The sequence below is a fragment of the Pongo abelii genome, chromosome 2, assembly GCF_028885655.2.
Source record: "Pongo abelii isolate AG06213 chromosome 2, NHGRI_mPonAbe1-v2.0_pri, whole genome shotgun sequence".
Taxonomy (NCBI): domain Eukaryota; kingdom Metazoa; phylum Chordata; class Mammalia; order Primates; family Hominidae; genus Pongo; species Pongo abelii.
In genome coordinates this window covers 195,955,480-195,977,663 of record NC_085928.1, presented here as the reverse complement: position 1 = coordinate 195,977,663, position 22,184 = coordinate 195,955,480, and the positions used below count along the sequence as shown (strand labels likewise).

General features: G+C 44.6%; 1 protein-coding gene across 1 annotated transcript; it reads right to left on the bottom strand.

Annotated features, from left to right (window-relative positions):
• Nucleotides 1–235: 235 nt before the first annotated feature.
• On the bottom strand, nt 236–21,717 carry LOC100459616 (nmrA-like family domain-containing protein 1). Its single transcript, XM_002814374.5, has 5 exons — nt 21,107–21,717; nt 12,895–13,133; nt 9,718–9,967; nt 5,564–5,754; nt 236–1,449 (listed from the first exon to the last, which is right to left on the bottom strand). Exons 1-5 carry the CDS (start codon nt 21,144–21,146, stop codon nt 1,270–1,272), a joined length of 900 nt encoding a protein of 299 aa, XP_002814420.3. The 5' UTR covers nt 21,147–21,717; the 3' UTR covers nt 236–1,269.
• Between the last annotated feature and the right edge of the window lie 467 nt (nt 21,718–22,184).

Sequence of the window (22,184 nt, the reverse complement as noted above, 5' to 3'; positions counted from 1 at the left end):
GTGATCCTGCAACCTCGGCCTCCAAGTAGCTGGGACCAAAGGAGCACAACACCATGGCCTGGCTAATTTTTTTTTCCAGAGAGAGGGTCTCACCGTGTTGCCTAGGCTAGTCTTAAACTCCTGGGCTCAGGCGATCCACCCACCTCAACCTCCCCCAAAGTCCTGGGATGACAGGTATGAGCCACTGTGCCTGGCCACTCTTTTCTTGTAATGATAGAATTGATAAACTATTTACTCGTTTAGTCAATCAACATTTATTGATCACTTATTATGTACCAGGCATTGGGATAAAGATGAGTGTAAGTCACTCACAGTAAGGAAGAAAACTAGCAAATAAGACGATTACAATATGATGTAGAAAATGCTAAGCCAGATATACAGAAAGGTCCTATGGGGTCCTTCTGTCACCTCATCTTTCCACATCCCTACCCTTCACAGGCCTTCCCTCCAGCTTCCTGCCCCCGCTCCCCACTGCAGATCCCCTGGGTTTTGCCTAGAGCTAAATGAGGAGATGGGCCCCCTGGCCCTGGCATGACTTGAACCCAGCCGCAAACTGGAAAGGAGCCTTTCGAGAGTGGATCACTTTGATAAGAAAACACATAGGAATGAAGAGAAGTCCACAAATGGCCACCCGTGCTGGTGCTCAAGAAAAGTTGCAGAATGGATAAATGAAGGATCAAGGAATTAATAAATGAATAATTGAATGGTGGCTCAATAGATGACTTCATGAATGAGTCAGAAAATAAACTTCCAATCTTGAGGCAAAACTGAATTTTAGCATTTCCAATGCTTGTGCTTGTTCATTGAACACCATGTTCCCCAGAAAATTATCTACAAAGATGTTCATTTTTTTAAGTTAAAATTACTTAAAAGTTCACTGGGAATTTTGCAATGCAGTTGAGAAAACTGGAGCTGCCTAGGGGAATTTCAGCGTTAGGGCTTGAAATTACTCACCCAGGAGAAATCCCAGTATAATCTGCCCTCCCATTAGTGTTAGGAGAGAAGCTCCAAGTTCCGAGGCTTCTCATTTTACCAAACAGGTGTACCACCCTTATCACTAACTAGCAAGTTAAATGTGAATCAAATTACTGTGTCCTATCACCAATGCAGTGCTTCCTACTGAAGAGGTGACTGCAGGAAATCCTTCGGTGTTGCAAACAACTGCATTCCAGCATGTTCTGTCAACATGAATGTTGTGCTGTAAAGAGGAAAAGGATCAGAGAGAAATGAGGCTGTGTGGTTCAGAGGCCTATCTGAACAGCTGATTTTCTACATGCCCTTGAAGGCTCCCTGGTTTTCTGAGATAAACTGGCTGAAGCTTTTGACTTTGGGATTTAGTTGGTGGGTGAGCTTGACATCTCGGTCTGGCTTCATTTCATAGAAACGACACATATTGGCTATTTCCTTCGCTGCAGGGAATCCCAGCTTCTCGAAAGCTTCCGGGGTAATCTTTTAAGAACAAATAAGAAGACAGAAAATGTTATAGCCCATACTTAAAATAGTTTGAAATAACATTGTTCACCTTAATGATGATACAGGTCCATAATTCTTTTTTTTTTTTTTAAGACTGTGTCTCACTCTGTCACTCAGACTGGAGTGCAGTGGCATGATCTCAGCTCACTGCAACCTCTGCCCTCCGAGTTCAAGTAATTCTCCTTCCTCAGCCTCCTGAGTAGCTGGGATTACAGGCACCCGCCACTGCGCCCGACTAATTTTGTGTATTTTTGGTAGAGATGGGGTTTTGCCATGTTGGCCAGCCTGGTCTCAAACTCCTGACCTCACGTGATCCGCCCACCTCTGCCTCCCAAAGTGCTAGGGTTACAGGTGTGAGCCACAATTCTTTAGCCTAATTCCAAAATCCAAGAGACTCTAAAGTTTTTTTTCCGCCATAAGCCATTTGGCAGCAAACTGACTTTTTGAACTAAATTAGTGGCAAACCTGATCTAACTATGTGAAGCTATTTATGGTCTTTAATTATACCATTTAGTGGAAATATTCAAATATTTGCCTGCAGAGATACAGACGTGTTTGATTACAGGTTCCTGCTCCAACCCCTGCTGGTGATGTTATATAATATATGTAGACAATAACCTATCTAAAAGCTGAAAGATTCCTAAAGCTGAATTGTTTCTGGCCCCAAGCCTTTTGGGTAAGGTACTGTAGATCTGTACCAGCCTTCATGTGAATAGCACCTCACAGTGCTTTTGCCTACACTTCCTCTTCGTATTCCCCCACCAGCCCTCTGAAACCGTCCACCCACCTGGGCCTCCATGCGGCATCAAGATCCCCCCTCTCTGGCACCAGGCTCTCCTTCTCACCTGGCTGATGGCCCATCCATCCTCGCTCCCTTTCTTGGTTAGAGGTCTGTATTTTACCTCCAATGGCCCCAGCCTTTGCCAAGGCCAGGCCCAAGCAGAAATGGAGTCCATCCCACACCAACTGAGCTGCCTTCTGTCACCGTCCATAAAATCCACTCCTTGAATCCTTTCTAACACTAACTAGATCCATAATTTCCCCTACTGAATTAGCTAAAATCATTTCTATTGGGTCCAGTATAATCTGTCTTTAGCCCTCAGAGATAAACTCTGACTTTGCGATTTTACTTGGCCTTTAAAAAACGTGGCAGACACAAACAACTTAGGCAAAACGATGATTGTCGCATGCATTCATAATAATGAGAAAATTAAGAACAACCTGCATGGCCAACAATAAAGAAATGGTATAATTAATTGTGGTAAATCTACTCTCAGAACATAATGCAGTTTAATGTTTTTGGAGAAGTTTAACAAAATAGAAAAATTCTCATAACATTAACTGAAAAGGCCAGAAACAAAATAGTACATTTAGTGCTATTTTAATTGTGTTAAATATATACATATGTATATATATGTGTGTGTGTGTGTATATATGTATATATTTAATACAATAATACAATTTAATAATTGTATTAAATATATACATATATACACATACATATATACATATACATATGTATATATTTAATACAATAAATATATATAAGTATATACATAAGTATATACAAGTGAGTTTGGAAATAGAAGTCTATGTGAGAAGCATGGAAGATTCTTCCATGTCTGTCTCCTTGAGTCACTCTTTCATCCATAACTTTGATACCAAATGTACTTCAGTAAAATAAGGGATTCTTTTACTGCAGATTTTCGAAGGAAAGAGGTCTGTTCTGTTGTGTCTCACTTTCTGAGAAAACCATCTTCCTTTGGGGGTTAGACAGTTTCGACCAGACATTTCACACCCCCTTGAGGAGGTAGGAGGAAGTCAGACCATGAGGGCTGGAGCGCCACCTTGTGGCCAGATGCACTCTTCCCCGGAATTGTCAGACCATTCTATAGAAGTTTCAGCCTCTGATGCCCTACAGTCTGTGGTGCCAGAGGAGCTTCAGCTGCATTATAAAACAATTTGTATACCAAGAAGTGTCAGGGACCAAGTATGTGACTAATAGATGCTTGGAAGGTTCTGAGCAATTCAGAACAATGTCTACTGCATCCTCTGAGAAACAATACACACACTCATCCCCTACACTCACGGTCTCTCTTTCTCTCCTTCCTTACAGAGTTCAAACCCACAAGACAAAATGAATATATGACCCAAATGCAAATGGCCTGGGAGAAGGGTCGCTGAGAAGTCAATGTGCACCCAGGTGCAAGGAACCTTGCAGATCCTCTTGTGAGCCCATCTTTGAGTGGGTGGCTGCCTTCTTGGGTTCAGGAGTAACAATCTCTCCGAGAAATGTGTGTGTGGCTTCAATGAGATAACCAGATGTGGTTTTGTGGCTGGATTGACTCCCACACTGGTTTTCCAGAAAAAAAATATATATCTCTTTGCCTCCTCACAACTTCAGTACCCGAGGCTGAATTGGGAATCTAGATATCCCCTCTAGAATCATTGGACCAAGAGCTGTTGATCCAAACAAGAACCGACCTTCTATCCCTAATTCTAGGATATATTCTAGAACATATGTCAACAAACTGTTTTTTTTTTTGAGACGGAGTCTCGCCGTGTCGCCCAGGCTGGAGTGCAATGGCGTGATCTTAGCTCACTGCAACCTCCACCTCCTGGGTTCAAATGATTTTCCTGCCTCAGCCTCCCCAGTAGCTGGGATTACAGGTGCCCACAACCATGCCCAGCTAATTTTTGTATTTTTAGTAGAGACGGGGTTTCACCATGTTGGCCAGGCTGGTCTCAAACTCCTGACCTCATGATCCACCCTCCTTGGCCTCCCAAGTGCTGGGAAACAAACTTTTTTTAAAGGCCTAGAGATAAATATTGTAGGCTTTGTGGGCCATAAGGTCTCTGTTGGAACTACTCAACTCTATCATTGTACCCTGAAAACAACCTGTTTTCTTTTCCCTTCCTTTTGTCAATACCTGCTTGGGGAAATGGCTGGTGATGCTCAATATCACCAATTCTCACTCTTCTGTAAAAAGTCTGTCCTGGCCAGGCACAATTCTTTGGAGAAAATAACTTATCCCCAAGCCCAAGAAGGCAGCCACCCACACAAGGAGACCATTCCTGCATGATTTATAGCATGATCAGTTGCTGAGGGCTTACTAAGTGCCAGACCCAGTGCCAAGCACCTGCTGTACAGATCTTATTTCATCCTCACAATGATCCCATGAAGGAGGTATAACAACTTTTTTTGGAACATATGAAGACACTGAGATGGAGAGGGGTTAAGTAAATTACCAAGGATAGAGACACAGCCAGAATTTGCCTCCTTCCCATACTGCCTCTGGTTTGTCATGTTTATTCTAGAATTAGCCAGGCCAGCCTTCTTGGTGTCTCCTCTGTCTATACACAGTCATGTTCCCTCAAGGACCAACTCAAGCCCACGTCTTCCATGAAACCTTCTTCCACTGTTTTCTGGTCACCTATAGCACAGATAGTCTGAACAACACAATTAAGCACCTATAGTGTTATGTCTTATAATGATCATGGCGACTTGATGGGCATCAATATTTTTAGTCCAACCTTGCTGCAAATTCCTTAAAGTAGCACTGGTTTCATAATACAGACTCTATACATCTCTTCCATGTGCCAAACACTATGATAAGCCCTTTAAATATATTCTCTGTAACTTTCACAAGAACATCCAAAGTAGATACTATCATTCCCCACTTTGCAACTGAGGAAGCTGAGGCTCAATGAAGCTAAGTGCCTTGTTCCACATCAGCTAGCTCTGGCCGACCGAAGTGGTCAGCAGCAAGGGCTTATGAGAGGAGTTGGGATCGTGTGTGTGAAAAGGCTGTATCTCAATCTTCACATTCTAAGTTCTTTCCACTCAAAAGTAATTTTACTTTTACAAGTCAATTAACCCTAAGCCAAAGAAATAAAGCTGTATGGGAGAGATTCCACTGCACCAATTGATGAAGATAGACTTATGGAACCACAGTCCTTCTCAATTTCTTCTGAAAGTTTAAGTTCAATCCTGCCTAAATCCACAGAGAGTCTACCAAAATTTGTAAGTCAGTGGAATGTTAACCAAGGTGGCCTCTTGTGATCACATGGATGTCCCCTAAGAACTCACCTTTGCATCTCGGACTTCTTTCCCCAAAACCTTGGACAAAACATCAGCATATTGCTGTATTGTTAGTGCTTCTGCACTGAGCCCCACAGCCTTGCCTACAAATTCCTCTGGAGAATTAAAAATGCTAGAGACGGCTGCTCCAATATCAGCAACAGAGATACCATCCATTGGTACATCTCCCATCGGTACAGCTAGTTTAAAAAAAAAATAGAAAAATATAAATAGTTAATTATATCACATCGTTGGTAGGTCCCACCAACCCAAACTAATCAATCATTTAAAGAAAAGGTGTGGGAAGGCAATGTAAAACCCAGTGACCACAATCTATACACAGTTACAAGGTTTTGTTTGAGAAATTACAGGTCGAGCGCAGTGGCTCACGCCTGTAATCCCAACACTTTGGGAGGCCGAGGCAGGTGGATCACCTGAGGTCAGGAGTTCAAGACCAGCCTGGCCAACATGGCGAAACTCTGTCTCTACTAAAAATACAAAAATTAGCCAGGTGTGATGGTGCGTGCCTGTAATCCCAGCTACTTCGGAGGCTGAGGCAGGAGAATCACTCGAACCCAGAAGGCAGAGGTTGCAGTGATCCAAGATGGTGCCACTGCACTCCAGCCTGGGTAACAGAACAAGACTTCATCTCAAAAAAAAAAAAAAAAAAAGAGAGAGAATACTGCAGTGCCCGGATATTGATTTAAAAGAGCAACTATTTACTAAATATCTTCTCTATGTAAAGTATGATTAAATGTATCTCCAGCCAAAACTTCTGCTGAATTCCAGACTCATGTGTCCCACTACGTACTCAAATCCTTACCTGACTGTTCAATAGACATCTTAAACTCAACAGGCCCCAAACTGAACTCCTACACCCCCCAACCTGCTTCCCTACAGCCTCCCACCTCAGCTAATGGCAACCCTATCATTCTGATTTCTCAGGTCACAAATCTTGCAGTCAGCCTTGACACTTCTCTCACATCCCACATCCTTTTATTATTTTGGAAATCATATGCACGATATGTACAAAATCTGGCCACTTCTCATCATTTTCAAGGCTACCACCCTGGTCCAAGCCACCATCATCCGTAACTTGCGTTATTGTAAAATTTGTCTCCTTGTTTCCACTCTTGCCCTTCCTTTTTTTGTTTTTTTTGTTTTGTTTCAGATGGAGTCTTGCACTTTCACCCAGGCTGGAGTGCAGTGGCGCGAACTCTGCTCACTGCAAGCTCCGCCTCCTGGGTTCACGCCATTCTCCTGCCTCAGCCCCCTGAGTAGCTGGGACTACAGGCACCCGCCACCATGCCCAGCTAATTTTTTGTGTTTTTAGTAGAGACGGGGTTTCACCATGTTAGCCAAGATGGTCTCAATCTCCTGACCTCGTGATCCGCCTGCCTTGGCCTCCCAAAGTGCTGGAATTACAAGCACCCACTACCACACCAGGATGATTTTTGTATTTTTAGTAGAGACAGTGTTTCACCATGTTGGCCAGGCAGCCCGTCAGAAATGCTATAGCAGCGGAGGCACGGTGGCTCACGTCTGTAATCTCAGCACTTTGGGAGGCCGAGGCAGGCGAATCATGAGGTCAGGATATCGAGACCATCCTGGCTAACACGGTGAAACCCCGTCTCTACTAAAAATACAAAAAAAAAATTTTTTTGAGACGGAGTCTTGCTTTGTCACCCAGGCTAGAGTGTGCTGTGGCGCGATCTCAGCTCACTGCAACCTCCGCCTCCTGGGTTCAAGCAATTCTCCTGCCTCAGCCTCCCGAGTAGCTGGGATTACAGGCACGCATGCTCAGCGAATTTTTGTATTTTTAGTAGAGATGGGGTTTCACTGTCTTGACCAGGCTGATCTCAAACTCCTGACCTCATGATCCACCGGCCTCAGCCTCCCAAAGTGCTGAGATTATAGGTATGAACCACCACGCCCAGCCAAACTCTTGCCCTTTCATAGTCTCTTTTCAACATAAAAATCAGAGTGACCCTGTAAAAAACTCAGCTCAAGTGAATGTTATGTCTGCTCAGAACCTTCTTTTTTTGGAGATGGAGTCTCGCTGTGTCACCCAGGCTGGAGTGCGGTAGTGCAATCCCAGCTCACTGCAACCTCTGCCTCCCAGGTTCAAGTAATTCTCCCACCTCAGCCTCCCCAGTAGCTGGGATTACAGGCACCCGCCACCACGCCCAGCTAATTTTTGTACTTTTAGTAGAGACGGGGTTTCATCATCTTGGCCAGGCCGGTCTCAAACGATCCGCCTGCCATGGCCTCCCAAAGTGCTGGGATTACAAGCATGAGCTACCGCACCCGGCCCTGTCTGCTCAGAACCTTCTGATAGTTCTCTGTGTCCCTCAGAGGAAAAGCCGGTTGTTTACAAAGCTTACACAACCAGACCCTCTGTTAGTTCTGACCTCACCTCCTGCTACCCTCCCCTCCCTCATTCTATTTCAAACAATTCTGTCACCTAAGCCTCTTGAGTGGCTGGGACCACAGGCCACCCCTCCCGGCTTCTGAGGAGTGTTAACTCTGAATCTAGGAAGAAAGCCTGAATGTAGCTGGGACCACAGGCCACCCCTCCCGGCTTCTGAGGAGTGTTAACTCTGAATCTAGGAAGAAAGCCTGAATGTAGCTGGGACCACAGGCCACCCCTCCCAGCTTCTGAGGAGTGTTAACTCTGAATCTAGGAAGAAAGCCTGAATGTAGCTGGGACCACAGGCCACCCCTCCCGGCTTCTGATAAGTGTTAATTCCGAATCTAGGAAGAAAGCCTGAATGTAGCTGGGACCACAGGCCACCCCTCCCGGCTTCTGAGGAGTGTTAATTTTGAATCAAGGAAGAAAGCCTGAATTGTCATTGGTATTCCCACATTCCTTCCACTGCACAAAGGCCAACTCTGACCATGGCCACAGGAATTGTCCCCAAAGGGCAGGGGAATGCCGGCCAGTGAACCAGCAGCGTTGGAATTACCTGGAGTCCTTGTTAAAACTACATTCTCCCAGGCTTCAACCCAGACCTATGGAATTGGACTCTCTGCAGGTAGGGCCTGGGAACCTGTCTCCCAGGCAGGTCACAGTCCCTCTCAGCTCTAATTCTGACCATGGCACCCAGATCAGAAGAACACTTTTCCTCCATTGTTGCCACAGAAGTTCAGATGGATGAGCTAGAAAGGCTCTTAGAAGTCATCCTGAGGCTGGGCATGGTGGCTTACACCTGTAATCACAGCACTTTGGGAAGCAGAGGCGGGAGAATCACTTGAGCCCAGGAGTTCAAGACCAGCCTGGGCAACAAAGAGAGACCCCATTTCTTCAAAAATAAAATAAAATAATAATTGGCCAGATGTGATGGTATAGACCTATACTCCTAGCTACTCAAGAGGCTGAGGTAGGAGGATGCTTGAGCCCAAAAGTTCGAGGCTGCACAGTGAGCAATGAAACCCAGTATGGGCAAAAGACCCACTGCATTCCAGCCTGGGCAACACAGACTCAGACTCAAAAAAAAAAGTCATCTTGTCCAATTTTCCTGTTAAACCTTGAGGAATCTGCCAGGCGTGGTGGCTCACACCTGTAATCCCAGCATTTTGGGAGGCTGAGTTGGCTGGATCCCTTGAGTTCAGGAGTTTGAGACTAGCCTGGCCAACATGGTGAAACCCCATATCTATTAAAAAATGCAAAAATTAGCCGGGCGTGGTGGCGGGTGCGTGTAATCCCAGCCACTCGGGAGGCTGAGGCACAAGAATCACTTGAACCCAGGCTGTGGAGGTTGCAGTGGGCCAACATCGCACTGCTGCACTACAGCCTGGGCAACAGAGCAAGACTCCATCTCAAAAAATAAAATAAAAATAACCTGAGGAAACTGAGGCCAGAGGTCACATAGCTAACTCCAGTACTTACATTAAGGAAGGTCAGTATGTTAAGATTGGAAATGTAACCTTTCGTGCTTCTGATCCCAGATCTAGTTCTCTGCCCTGGAAGAGCAACTTAGTGTAGTGCCCTAGAGAAGCTGAGGACAATTTGGCATCCCTCTCAGCACTTCACACAGGGCTAAACACATAGAAGACACTCAAATGATAGGTGTCCACTGCAGAGGGGCAAGAAGGGTGAGAGGGAGGAAAGTGAGCGGAGAGGAGGGCAACCAGGTGCCTAGTGAGCTTTCACTGCGTTTTACCCAGGGTGTAGTAATCTCCATCAGAGGCTTTCACGGGCTGCCACGCCGCGAGAAAGTTTTCAAAGTAGGCCGCCACGCGGACACTGGTCATGGGGATGCCAATGGACCAGAAGTACTCCTCCACCTCGCCCTTGCTGTCAAAGTGCGGCACCTCCAGCTTGCCATCCGTCAGCCGCTTGACGTTCTCCAGGCCGCTGTACACCACGTGCTTCAGACCCAGGTGCTTGGCGGAGTCTGCCACTAGCTTCCCCTGAGGGTCAAAAGTAAATCCTCATATAGGCCGCTGTATTTGTATTTGCATTTGGACAGATATTAAGAGCAGGATCTCTTCCACCTCCCCACCTCCCCCCTCCCCCCTCTCCCCACCGCTTTTTTTTTTTAGACAGAGTCTGGTGATTTCCGCTCACTGCAACTTCTGCCTCCCGGATTCAAGTGATTCTCCTGGCTCAGCCTCCCGAGTAGCTGGGGTTACAAGTGCGCACCACCACGCCCAGCTAGTTTTTTGTATTTTTTAGTAGAGATGGGGTTTCACCATACGGCCAGCCTCGTCTGAAACTCCTGATCTCAAGTCATCTGCCTACCTCGGACTCCAAAAGTGTTAGGATTACAGGCCTGAGCCACGGCGCCGGGCCCACCCTCTCCTTTTCTTATTACCCTCATCCCTATGGAGAGGAAGCTTTACCAGCCTCAAAATATATTCAATTTACCTTATGAGAAGCCACCACAGCAGCGTTGGTGAGCAGAGGCTCCACTCCAAAACCCCCAACTCCTCAGCCTGCTCCCAAAGGGGCTGTCGGCAGAACACCGGAGGTGGGGGAGTACTAGAATAAGAAATCAGGGAGGGGGCAGAGGAGAAAGGAACCCCAGGTACCTGTTTGAAGCCAAGAAGCAACCTGGTGGGAACTGGCCAGGAAGAGATGGCCTTTTTCTCTGGGCTCTCAGTGTCTTTGTGATCAACTGCAATCGCATTTATTTATTTTCTATAATTGTGTCTAGTAATGGAATATATCTACACACCATTTGGATATTGAGGGCATAATGGAGGCATATATACACACACACAGACACACAAGTATATATATTCTCTTTTTTGTGTGTTTTTAGATCCAAATTTTCCAAACCACTTTCATCTCTCTCTTCTTTTTTCCTTTCTTTTTGCTGTTTCTTACTTTTCCTTTAAAAACCTCATGCAGCAGGCACAGAAGACATAATTAACCTGGGTTAGCAGAGGCAGGAAGTGAAGCAGAGAGGTGACTTGTATCCCTACATTTCCTAGTAAGTAAATATCAGAAGTAGAATTCAAGTCTCCTAAAATAAGCCCTTCCAGAGTTTATCACTAAAACAGAGGCTGTGAATGGTATAATTAATTCAAGAGACATTCCTGGAACAGTTTGATCCTGCTCTCAATTTTTTGAATTGTGCCATTTCTTCAAGTGCCTAATACCATCCATTATATTTTTTGAAATCTAATCTTCATTTTTTCTCAAATGTATACATATACATAGTTTAAATTTTCAAATAGTGCTGTCATGGGTTGGGAGGGAGTGGATCTCATAATGAAAAAGAAATTCCCGGCTGGGCGCGGTGGCTCACGCCTGTAATCCCAGCACTTTGGGAGGCCGAGGCGGGCAGATCACGAGGTCAGGAGATCAAGACCATCCTGGCAAACACGGTGAAACCCCGTCTCCACTAAAAATACAAAAAATTCTCCGAGCATGGTGGAGGGTGCCTGTAGTCCCAGCTACTCCGGAGGCTGAGGCAGGAGAATGGCGTGAGCCCGGGAAGCGGAGCTTGCAGTGAGCCGAGATCGCGCCACTGCACTCCAGCCTAGGCGACAGAGCGAGACTCCGTCTCAAAAAAAAAAAAAAAAAGAAAGAAAGAAAAAGAAAAAGAAATTCCCAAGAGGCTGAGGTGGGAGGATTACTTGAGCCTAGGGGATCAGGACCAGCATGGGCAACATAGTGAGACCCTGTCTCTAAAAAAAAAATAAAACAAATAAAATAAAATAAGTTCCCTGTGCCCCTATGCTGATTACTGTTCTCCAGAAGTAACTTTAATTTCATTTAGCTATTTATTTTTGTAAACGTTTATACCACTAATTCTTAATTTTTTCAATTTGAAATATCATCTACTAAATTCCTACTATGAAAGATGAGGATTTAATGATTGTCTCTCACTCACTCGCTCTCTCTCTCTTACTCACTCACATTGTCTACCACCACCACCACACATATACACAATTCCCTTTTTTCATTCTCCCAATCATTGTTTTTGGCTAGATCAATATTCAGTGCTTACACAGAGCTGAAGCTGAGTCATGTGATATTCAATGGTTACATTTACTTTTTCTTTTTCTTTTTCTTTTTTATTTTATTTTATTTTATTTTATTTTATTTTTTTGAGACGGAGTTTCACTCTTGTTGCCCAGGCTGGAGTGCAATGGTACGATCGTGGCTCACTGCAACCTCCACCTCCCAGGTTCAACCAATTCTCCTGCCTCAGCCTCCCAAGTAGCTGGGATTACAGGCATGCACCACCACGCCCGGCCAATTTTGTATTTTTAGTAGAGACGGGGTTTCACCATATTGTTCAGGCTGGTCTCGAACTCCCGACCTCAGGTGATCCACCTGCCTCGGCCTCCAAAAGTGCTGGGATTACAGGCATGAGCCACTGCACCCAGCCTACATTTACTTTTTCTACAAACTTTCATTTTTCCTGAATTTAATTCATTGTGGGTTTATTTGCTCTTTTATTTCTTTTTCTATGTACCCATCCCCAAATTATCTATCTGAAGTATAAATGAAGTGTAAATTACATCTTTATTCTCTCCATTTCACTCTCAAACTAGCCTCAAATTTGGGGGTACACTTGCTACCACCCCCCCATGCCATGTACAAACAAAAGGTGAGAAGTGGAGAATCCAATGACTAGCTTCATTAAACACTCACTCTCGAATACTCAAGGTCTTGAGACCTAGACAGATGCTACATAACATTAATTTTACAAAGATACCTTTAATTAGTACTTAAAGTACATATTTTTTATAAGTGCCAAAAGGGATGTAAGACATACATTTGCCCAGATTGAAGGCCTGTCCCCTTCTAGGAAGGAAAGAAGCTGTTAGGGAGGGTAAGAGGAAAGGGCTCAAGAGGAAAAAAGAAACAATTTGGTTTCTACCTGACACACTTCCTTATCTTTGTTGAGAGCATCCCAGAAGTTGGTCACCAAGAAGGCCCCATAGGCACCTTTTAAGGCACTGTCCACTGATACTTTATCATTCAGGTCGCCTTTTACCACCTCAGCTCCAAGGCGCTGGAGCTCCAGGGCATTTGGTCGAGTCACATCCCTGGTCACTGCTCTCACTGCAAATTTTTTGCTCTCCAAAATTGCCCTGGCCACAGAGCCACCTTGAGCTCCTGCAGGGTCAAGAGAAGAAGAAACACAGGAAGCATCAGGAAGAATGTTCACTGAAAGAAGGTCAGAAATCTCATGAGTCAGAGTAGAGCTGCTGCAGTACCTACTGCAGGGGGTGCTACACGGCCCTTCACATATCCCCATGGCTTTCAAACTAAGTTCTTTGTGGCCTCTTCAGAGGCATTTTTGCAGAGGACATGGGGAGAGAGGAGTGGGAGAGGCTTGAGGCAACAAGAAGGGCAAGTGAGCAGGGTGTCAAAATGAGGGATGCCCACAGGTTCTCCAGATTCGATAAGGGCGATTATTCTACTTTTACCTGGTTATAGAGCTTATATTGGGGTTATTAAGACAATTCTTCAAAAGAGGTTCCTGCGCTCTCTATGTATATATATACATATATATTTATATTTACTTTTTTATATATTTATCTATATATTATATATATTTATATATAGTGTGTGTGTGTTTGTGTGTGTGTGTGTGTGTGTGTGTGTGTGCGTGTATGTATTTGAGATGGAGTTTTGCTCTTGTGGCCTAGGCTGGAGTGCAATGGTGCAATCTCAGCTCACTACAACCTCTGCCTCCTGGGTTCAAGCGATTCTCCACCTCAGTCTGCGAGTAGCTGGGATTACAGGCGTGCGCCCAGCTAATTTTGTATTTTTAGTAGATACAGAGTTTCACCATGCTGGTCAGGCTGGTCTCGAACTCCTGACCTCAGGTGATCCACCTGCCTCGGCATCCCAAAGTGCTGGGATTACAGGCATGAGCCACTGCACCTGGCCCTGGTCTATATTTTTTTAGAAATTTAAAAACTTGTAAAAATTTTTTACCACATTCAAGGCCAATTACGATATGATCATTGCTTGCCTAATTTATTCACCCTGCAAATATTTATGGAATATCCTGTGATACAGGCCAGGTGCTATGCTGGGTTACTAACATTTGGGTTGCTCCATCAAATTGGCTAGATACCTGTCCTGGATACTTTTTTGTGCTTCCAGCTCCATATTCACTTTCTCTCTTCTACTTAGTGTACTCAACAGCTGATCCTTATGGATTCCATCAGTGGGCTCTCGTGCCCTCAGGTTGGGTCTGGACAATGAGAGACATCAGCCAGAGACCCAAGGGCAAGAGAGATGACCCCCTTAACATCACTACTGTCCCCAAGCTCTGGTCATCTCTCTTGCCTTTTTCTTCTTCCTCTTGTTGCTTACTTATTCCTTATTGCTCTCTTCCTTGTCCACCATTATTAAATTTTTCTCAGCTTCTCTGAAGGAGTGTGGCACCTGTTTCTTCTGGGACTCCAACTAATACACCATTGATAACCCTATAGGAGGGTCAGGGGTTATTCAGTGAGCTCTGTCTTTGCACACAGAGTTTCATAGTAAATTTCATAGTAAATTGTCTACTAGTAAATATGAACACACAGCCAAAGTTCACCAGATGTTTGAGGTAAGCCTCCGACATGAAAGGCAAAACCAAAATAAACAAACTGATGGAAACAGAAACAGTCCAGAGAACTGAAGAAAAAAATTAAAAAGAATTAATATCCTCTGGGGCCGGGCACGGTGGCTCAATCCTGTAATCCCAGCACTTTGGGAGGTGGAGGCAGGCAGATCACTTGAGGTCAGAGTTCAAGACCAGTCTTGCCAACATGATAAAATCCCTTCTCTACTAAAAATACAAAAATTAGCCAGGTGTGGTGGCAGGTGCCTATAATCCCAGCTACTTGGGAGGCTGAAGCAGGAGAAGCATTTGAACTCAGGAGGCAGAAGTTGCAGTGAGCCAAGATCTCACCACTGCGCTCCAGCTTGGGTGACAGAGCAAGACTCCAAATTAATATCCTCTGAGATTAGAAAAAGGTTTTGCATTCCAAACACTATATCGGCCCAAAAAGAGGAGAAGAGACAGGAGAAAGAGAGCAAGCATTCAAAAGATAAGCAGCTGCTCTCAAAAATTTATTATAGCAGAAATAAAATGTCAGTAGAAAAAGTTGGAGAAATCTCCCAGAATTAGAAGGGGGGAAAAAAAGCAAGTAAAATAAGAGAGAGAAAAATGATTAGAAGATCAAGCCAGGGGAATTACAGAATGAGAAATAGATGGAGGTATTGAAATTATCTAAGAAAATAGTAATTTCTCAGAGTCCAAGGATATTACAACTGAGCTTCCAGATTGAGAGGTCACTGAGTGCCCAATACAATGATAAATGAACTCCCACTTTATGCACATCACTGTGAAATTGCAGAACACTGGGTGGTGGTTTGGATATTTGTCCCCTCCAAACCTCATGTTGAAATGTGATTCCCAATATTGGAGCCTAATTGGAGGTGTTTGGGTCATGGGAGCAGATCCCTCATGAATAGATTAATGCCCTCCTTCAGAGGTGAGTTCTCATCTATTAGTTCCTGTGAGAGCTGGTTGTTAAAATGAGCCTGGCACCTCCACCCTCCCTCTTGCTTCCTCTCTCTCCACGTGATCTCTGCACATGCCAGCTCCTCGTTACCTTCTACCACGAGTGGAAGCAGCTCGAGGCCCTCATCAGATGCAGATGCACAATCTTGAACTTCCCAGCCACAAGAATCATTAATCAAATAAATCTTTTTTTCTTTACAAATTAGAGAAAGTAAAACAAAACCCTTTTTCATCCCTCCTAGGATGGCCATTATATGGAACCATTCACAATTAAAAAGGAAGTGGGTTGAATATTTTACTCTGACTTTATAAAATAAAAACCTAAACGAACTGAAGTACCTTCTATTTGAGTATAATTTGTGCTTTTTGCAGGGGATTGGGGGCTGCTGCAGTAGGTAGGGTGGGTCATGGTCCTTAAAAAGGATTTTTATAGGGAAGTTTCTATTATTGTCCTGGGACCATGTTTTTGAATGACTTTTACATGCTGTGCTATGCCCTGGGGATGTAGTGGTAAACAATAGCAGTTTTGAACATGTTGGATATAAGATATAATTTATGAAAGACATTATTAATATATTGGATTATGGCCTAAAGAGTCAAGGATTTACCCCAGATTATACAGCTGCTTAAGTAAGGATTTCAGGATTCAAACCTGAATATGGCACCAGCCTGCACAGAGCTTACAGACTAGCAGAGGAGATCATTAAAGAGCAATTATAAACCATCCTGGCTAACACAGTGAAACCCCATCTCTACTAAAATATACAAAAAATTAGCCGGGCGTGGTGGCAGGCACCTTTAGTCCCAGCTACTCGGGAGGCTGACGCAGGAGAATGGCCTGAATCCAGAAGGCAGACCTTGCAGTGAGTGGAGATTGTGCCAGTGCACTCCAGCCTGAGGGACAGAGCAAGAAAGACTCCATCTTAAAAAAAAAAAAAAAAGCAATTATAATACAGCGTGATATGTGCCATTGTGGGGGAGGTAAAGGGCTAAGGGAATACAGGCTCCAGAGGAGGACATAAGCGGAGTATCTAACCCAGACTAGAGGGAGGCTTCCTGTAGGAAGTGGTAACAGAGATGAGCCCTAAAGAACAGGCAAGAATTGGGAGATGAGAGGCATGTGGAGTGTGTTGCATGCAAAGCAGATTGCAAGTGCTTTATTCCAGAGGTGAGAGAGAAGGCAGTGAATTCAGAGAACTGAAATGAATCTGACTGAGAACGGCAGGTCAATGTCACATATGAGGCTGGAGAAGCAAAATAGGCCTAGAGGGCTGCACTTTGTTCTGGGAGCAGGAGATTTTATGAAATTGAGCAGTATGTTCAGAATTACATGCTGGGAAAGTGCTCTGGTTAATGGAGAGTGTGGAATAGGATAGAGAGACCACAGACAAGGGTACAATTAGTGGGCTTTAAAATAATCTAGGTAAAGGTTGATAATGACCTGTGCTAGAAGGGGTTATTCAGGTGGAGGGAATAATGCAAATTTAAGAGATACTCAGAATATTAAAGGATACATTTTTAAAGAGTAAAATGGTAATTTATACACACATAAAATGAATGTGTCAAAATTTTATTTAACTCATTAATTAATGAGGGAACCAGTATCATGTTATAAGAAAAATTCAAAGAACACACATATATGTAGGCAATCAAGAATGCTAAAATGCTAAAATGAATGTACAATTAGGGACAAAACCAGTCAATATCCACCAGGCGATAATCAATTGTGGTCCACCAGACACAATTCATTTGTATTTCTTTTTTTTTTTTTTTTTTTTTTGAGACAGAGTCTTGCTCTGTTGCCCAGGCTGGAGTGCAGTGGCATGATCTCAGCTCACCGCAACTGCTGCCTCCTGGGTTCAAGCGATTCTCCTGCCTCAGCCTCCCGAGTAGCTGGGACTACAGGTGCCCACCACCACACCTGGTTAATTTTTGTATTTTCAGTAGAGATGGGGTCTTATCATATTGGCCAGGCTGGCCTCAAACTCCTGACCTCGTGATCAGCCCACCTCGGCCTCCCAAAGTGCTGGGATTACAGGCATGAGCCACCACACCTGGCTTTCATTTGCATTTCTATGGATAAGAATCGATTGCGTTATTATCTATTTGCTACAATTTATAGAGTTATAAATATCTTAAAAACAAGGAAAGGCTCACAAAAGTGAGAACGGTGCCCTGGGCAAGGACACCCAGCAACCTTTTTTTCCCATTTCAACGTCTTTCACAGTTTTCCTTGACAAGATGATATCAACAGGATTTTGGTGGTTAACTGGATATAGTGATGATGAACAGGGAGGATTGAGAGGGAAAAGTCAAGTGTGACCATTTATTCAAAGAGGTTGAGGGGGCATTTAGCAAGATGTTGATGCTGGAACAGAAGGGTACCGTGAGAAGGTTTTGGAGGCAAGGGAGTCTGAGGTGTGGGGTCAGGTAAAGGATGCGTGGAAAAATAGAGGGTTGAGACTAAAAACCAGAGGGGCTTACATCTTGGGCAGTAATGAAGGAGAACGGGAATGTGATACAAGGTGGTATTAGCTGGCTACAAGGTTTGAAAAATTAATCAGATTCGAAAGATGATTCTGTTTAAAGGTAGAACATGGAGAGAAGGCAAATGAAGTGTGGAAAAAGCTTCTAAGAGGGAGAATGGAAAAAATCTGAGAAAAATTTAGAAGACAGAATTAATAGAGTGACTGGCCATTCCCAAAAATCTTATCCAACTGCTTACCCAGTCTCTGGATGCCTAGTTGGCAATTCAAGTTTAATGAGACCAATTCAAGTTTAAGGAGCTCCTGACCTCCTCCTCCCCATTGTCTCCCATATTTCAGTGAATCTCAACTTTATTCTTCCAGTTACTCAAGCCATAAAACTTCAGAGTCATTTTCAACTCTTCCCTTCTTACCCCTGATATCTGGTCCACCAACAAATCCTGCCATCTCTATTTTTAAAACCTCCGCAGAATCTGACGACTCTCCACAATCTCATTGCTAGCACCCCGGTCTAAGCTACTATCATCTCACCTATTTTATGACAACCGCCTCCTAACAGGTCTCCCTGCTTCAGCCCTTACCCCCTATAGTCCCTTCACAAAGCATAAGCTAAAATGATCCTTTTAACACCAAAGTCATGTCACTCCTCTTCTCAAAATCCTTCAGTGTCTGGTATGCTGTTGCAATCCTGCAGTCCCAGCTACTTGGGAAGCTGAGGCGGGAAGATCACTTGAGCCCAGGAGTTTGAGGCTGTGTACTATGATGGCTCCTGTGAGAGTCACTACACTCCAGCCCAGGCAATACAGTGAGACTCTGTAGCTAAACACAAACACACTGAAAAAACCAAACCCTTCGATCACTTTTCTCTTTCAGGAAAAGCCAACATCTTTACCATCACCCTAATGCTTAATAGAGTCATCCCCCACTCCATTGCCTCTTCTTCTCCTTTTAATATCATACTTGACTGTTGATTTTTGAGAATTTATTTCACTCTGCTTCCTGCTTTAGCCCCTGACTTCCTCCAGACAAATTCCTGTTCTCATAGAGCTTATATTCTAGTGTGGAAAGACAGGCAAAAACAGAAGAATTCAAGTAAGGAAGGGAGCCAGACATGGGCAGCGTGGGAGCAGAGTTGCAATTTCAAATATAGAGGTCTGGAAAGTCCCAATGGAAAAGGTAACATCTAAGCAGAGACCTGAATGGCATGAGGGAGAAAGCAGTGGGTAACTGTGTTAGTCCTTTCTCACGCTGCTGTGAAGAAATACCCAACACTGGGTAATTTATAAAGAAAAGAGGTTTAATTGACTTCACAGTTTCACATGTCTAGGGAGGTCTCAGAAACTTACAATCATGGCGGGAGACACCACTTCACAGGGTGGCAGCAGAGAGAATGAGTGCCCAGTGAAGGGGGAAGCCGCTTGCAAAACCACCAGATCTCATGAGAATGAACTCACTATTGATACGAACAGGAGACAGGGAAATACTGGGTAGAAGAGGGTGGTTCCCGGCAAACGCCCCACCCTTAAGCCTGGATACCTGCTGCCCTAAGTGAGAAATAGGCATTCCTGTTTTTGCACCCCAAAAGTTGCCTTTTGGCCTGCCACACCCCCTATCCTGTACCCATATAAGCCCCAAACCCCAGGCTCCGGAAGCAGACTAGGAGACAAGGAGACAAACAGACAGCAGAATGGCGTGGCAGAGGAGAGAAAAGAAGGAATGTCAGGAGTTTGGCTGGGGATGTTCTTAGAATCAGCCACTGGACAGCCAAACTCCAGGGGAAGATAATATTTCTACTCCATCCCCTGTCTAGCTTCCCATCCATCCCACTGAGAGCCACTTCCATCACCCAATAAAACCCCTGCATTCATCCGTCAAGTCCATGTGTGACCCGATTCTTCTGGGATGCTGGATGAGAGCTGGGGATACAGAAAGCTGTCACACTAGCCCCCTTCTTTTGCAAAAAAGGCAGAGGGTTCACTGAGCTGGTTAACCCTTAAGCCATCTGCGGATGGCAAGGCTAAAAGAGTGCACTGTAACACATGCACACTTGGGCTTTGAAGGTTATAGACACCCACCCCTAGATGCTGCCATAGGGCCGGAGCCCAAAAGCACTTGCCCCAGTTCCTGCACCTACCCGTATGCATGCTCCCCCTCCCTTAAAGGGAGGGGGAGCTGAGTGCGGTGGCTCATTATCTCCACCCGGTCACTCGTATGACATGTGGGGATTATGGGAACTACAATTCAAGATGAGATTTGGATGGGGACACAGCCAAACCATATCAGTAACAGAGGGAGATCATTCTAGGTTGAAGCAGCAGCCAATACAAAGGCAAGAGCCTTTGTATTGTGGGATTGTTTTGGAGGAACAGCAAGAAAGCCAGGGTAATGAAGCGGAGTGAGAGGAGGGTGACAGGAAGAGAGTTCTGACACGCCATTTCCAAGGCCCTGTTGCAGGGCATTAGCAGGACTTCGCACTTTACTGGGAGTACCATGGGGCTGGGATCTTTTACAGGGTTTTGAGCAGAGGCCTGACAAGATCTGACAGTTTCAAATGGATCCTTGGGAGGCTGAAATGAGAATAGATTGAAGGAGAATAACCTGATTTGATTTATATTGTACAAAGATGGCTCTGACTGTTGAAGAACAAACTGTAAGGGAGCCAGGAATGCAAACTCCCCACACACTCCATCCTTGCAGACTCCCTGGAAGATTGGTCAGGCATTGGATATTCACTACAAACCCCCAGGCCTCTCACACTTGTACCTTTTGCTTATTAGGAAGTGAGTGGAGAGAAGACTTCAGAGTATAGCTTATGTTGAAATGAGACTTATACCAACCAGTTAGCCCCATGACTGGGAAAGGGAGATTACGTCAGTGTCCTTGTCCTGCTGAGATCAAGTTACAAATCAAATCATGCCACCCCTTTACCACATCAAGAACTAAAGCAATAGGATACTTTTAAAAATTTCTTCCAAAGAGCTCTTTGTTCAGCCCACACTTGCAGGCTCTAAAGTCACAAACAGGAAGACAGGAGAGTGAGCAAAGTCAGCATGCCCTAAAAATTAAAGACTTTTTACCTGTTGCTCCAAACACTGTAATTACTTTCTTGCTGGCCATGTTACCAGGAAAAGAGAGAGTCGGTGGAGTAGAAGAACTTTCCCTGGAGCAGCAACACCAGCCGAAATGCTGTGTTTCTTCTCTGGTGAGAATTATAAACCCACTCCAATTACCACGCCTTTTAGTGTGCCCCTCCTTGTTCCTGTTATCGCTAGTCTGCTTACTCACTGTGACACTGCAATTTTCAATTTTCTTTTTTTCTTTTTCTTTCCTTTTCTTCTTTTTTTTTTTTTGAGATGGAGTTTTGTTCTTGTTGCCCAGGCTTGAGTGCAATGTCACAGTCGCAGCTTACTGCAATCTCCACCCCCGGGTTCAAAGGATTCTCCTGCCTCAGCCTTCCAAGTAGCTGGGATTACAGGCGTGTGCCACCATGCCTGGCTAATTTTTTATTTTTTATTTTTTTTTTATTTCTAGTAGAGACAGGGGGTTTCACCATGTTGGCCAGGCTGGTCTCGAACTCCTGACCTTAGGTGGTCTGCCCACCTTGGCCTCCCAAAATGCTGGGATTACAGGCATGAACCACCGCACTCAGCCAACACTGCTGTTTTCTTTCTTTCTTTCTTTCTTTTTAACAGAGTTTCACTCTTGTTGCCCAGACTGGAGTGCAATGGCGCAATCTCAGCTCACTGCAACCTCTGCCTCCCAGGTTCAAGCAATTCTCCTGCCTCAGCCTCCCAAGTAGCTGGAATTACAGGCATGCACCATCACACCCAGCTAATTCTGTATTTTTAGTAGAAGTGGGGTTTCACCATATTGTTCAGGCTGGTCTCAAACTCCTGACCTCAGGTGATCCACCTACCTTGGCCTCCCAAAGTGCTGGGATTACAGGCATGAACCACTGCACCCGGCCTGACACTGCAATTTTCTAAATGAAGACCGATTCACTCACGTATTTATTTGTTCAGCAAATGTGTATTGGGTGCCTTTAGTATACAAGGCATTGAACTAGATGTCCTGGGGATGTGGATCTTGTAAGGGGGCTAAGCTCACAAATAAATAAAACTGCAGTACAGGGGAATGGCAAAGGAAACTCAAGGG

Coding starts and splice junctions, on each gene's coding strand:
- LOC100459616 (XM_002814374.5), bottom strand. CDS start 21,146: ATGGCCAGCAAGAAAGTAATTACAGTGTTTGGAGCAACAG. Junction 9,968..12,894: donor AAGATAAGGAAGTGTGTCAG/GTAGAAACCAAA, acceptor TTTGACCCTCAG/GGGAAGCTAGTGGCAGACTC. Junction 1,450..5,563: donor AAGAAGTCCGAGATGCAAAG/GTGAGTTCTTAG, acceptor TGTTCTTAAAAG/ATTACCCCGGAAGCTTTCGA.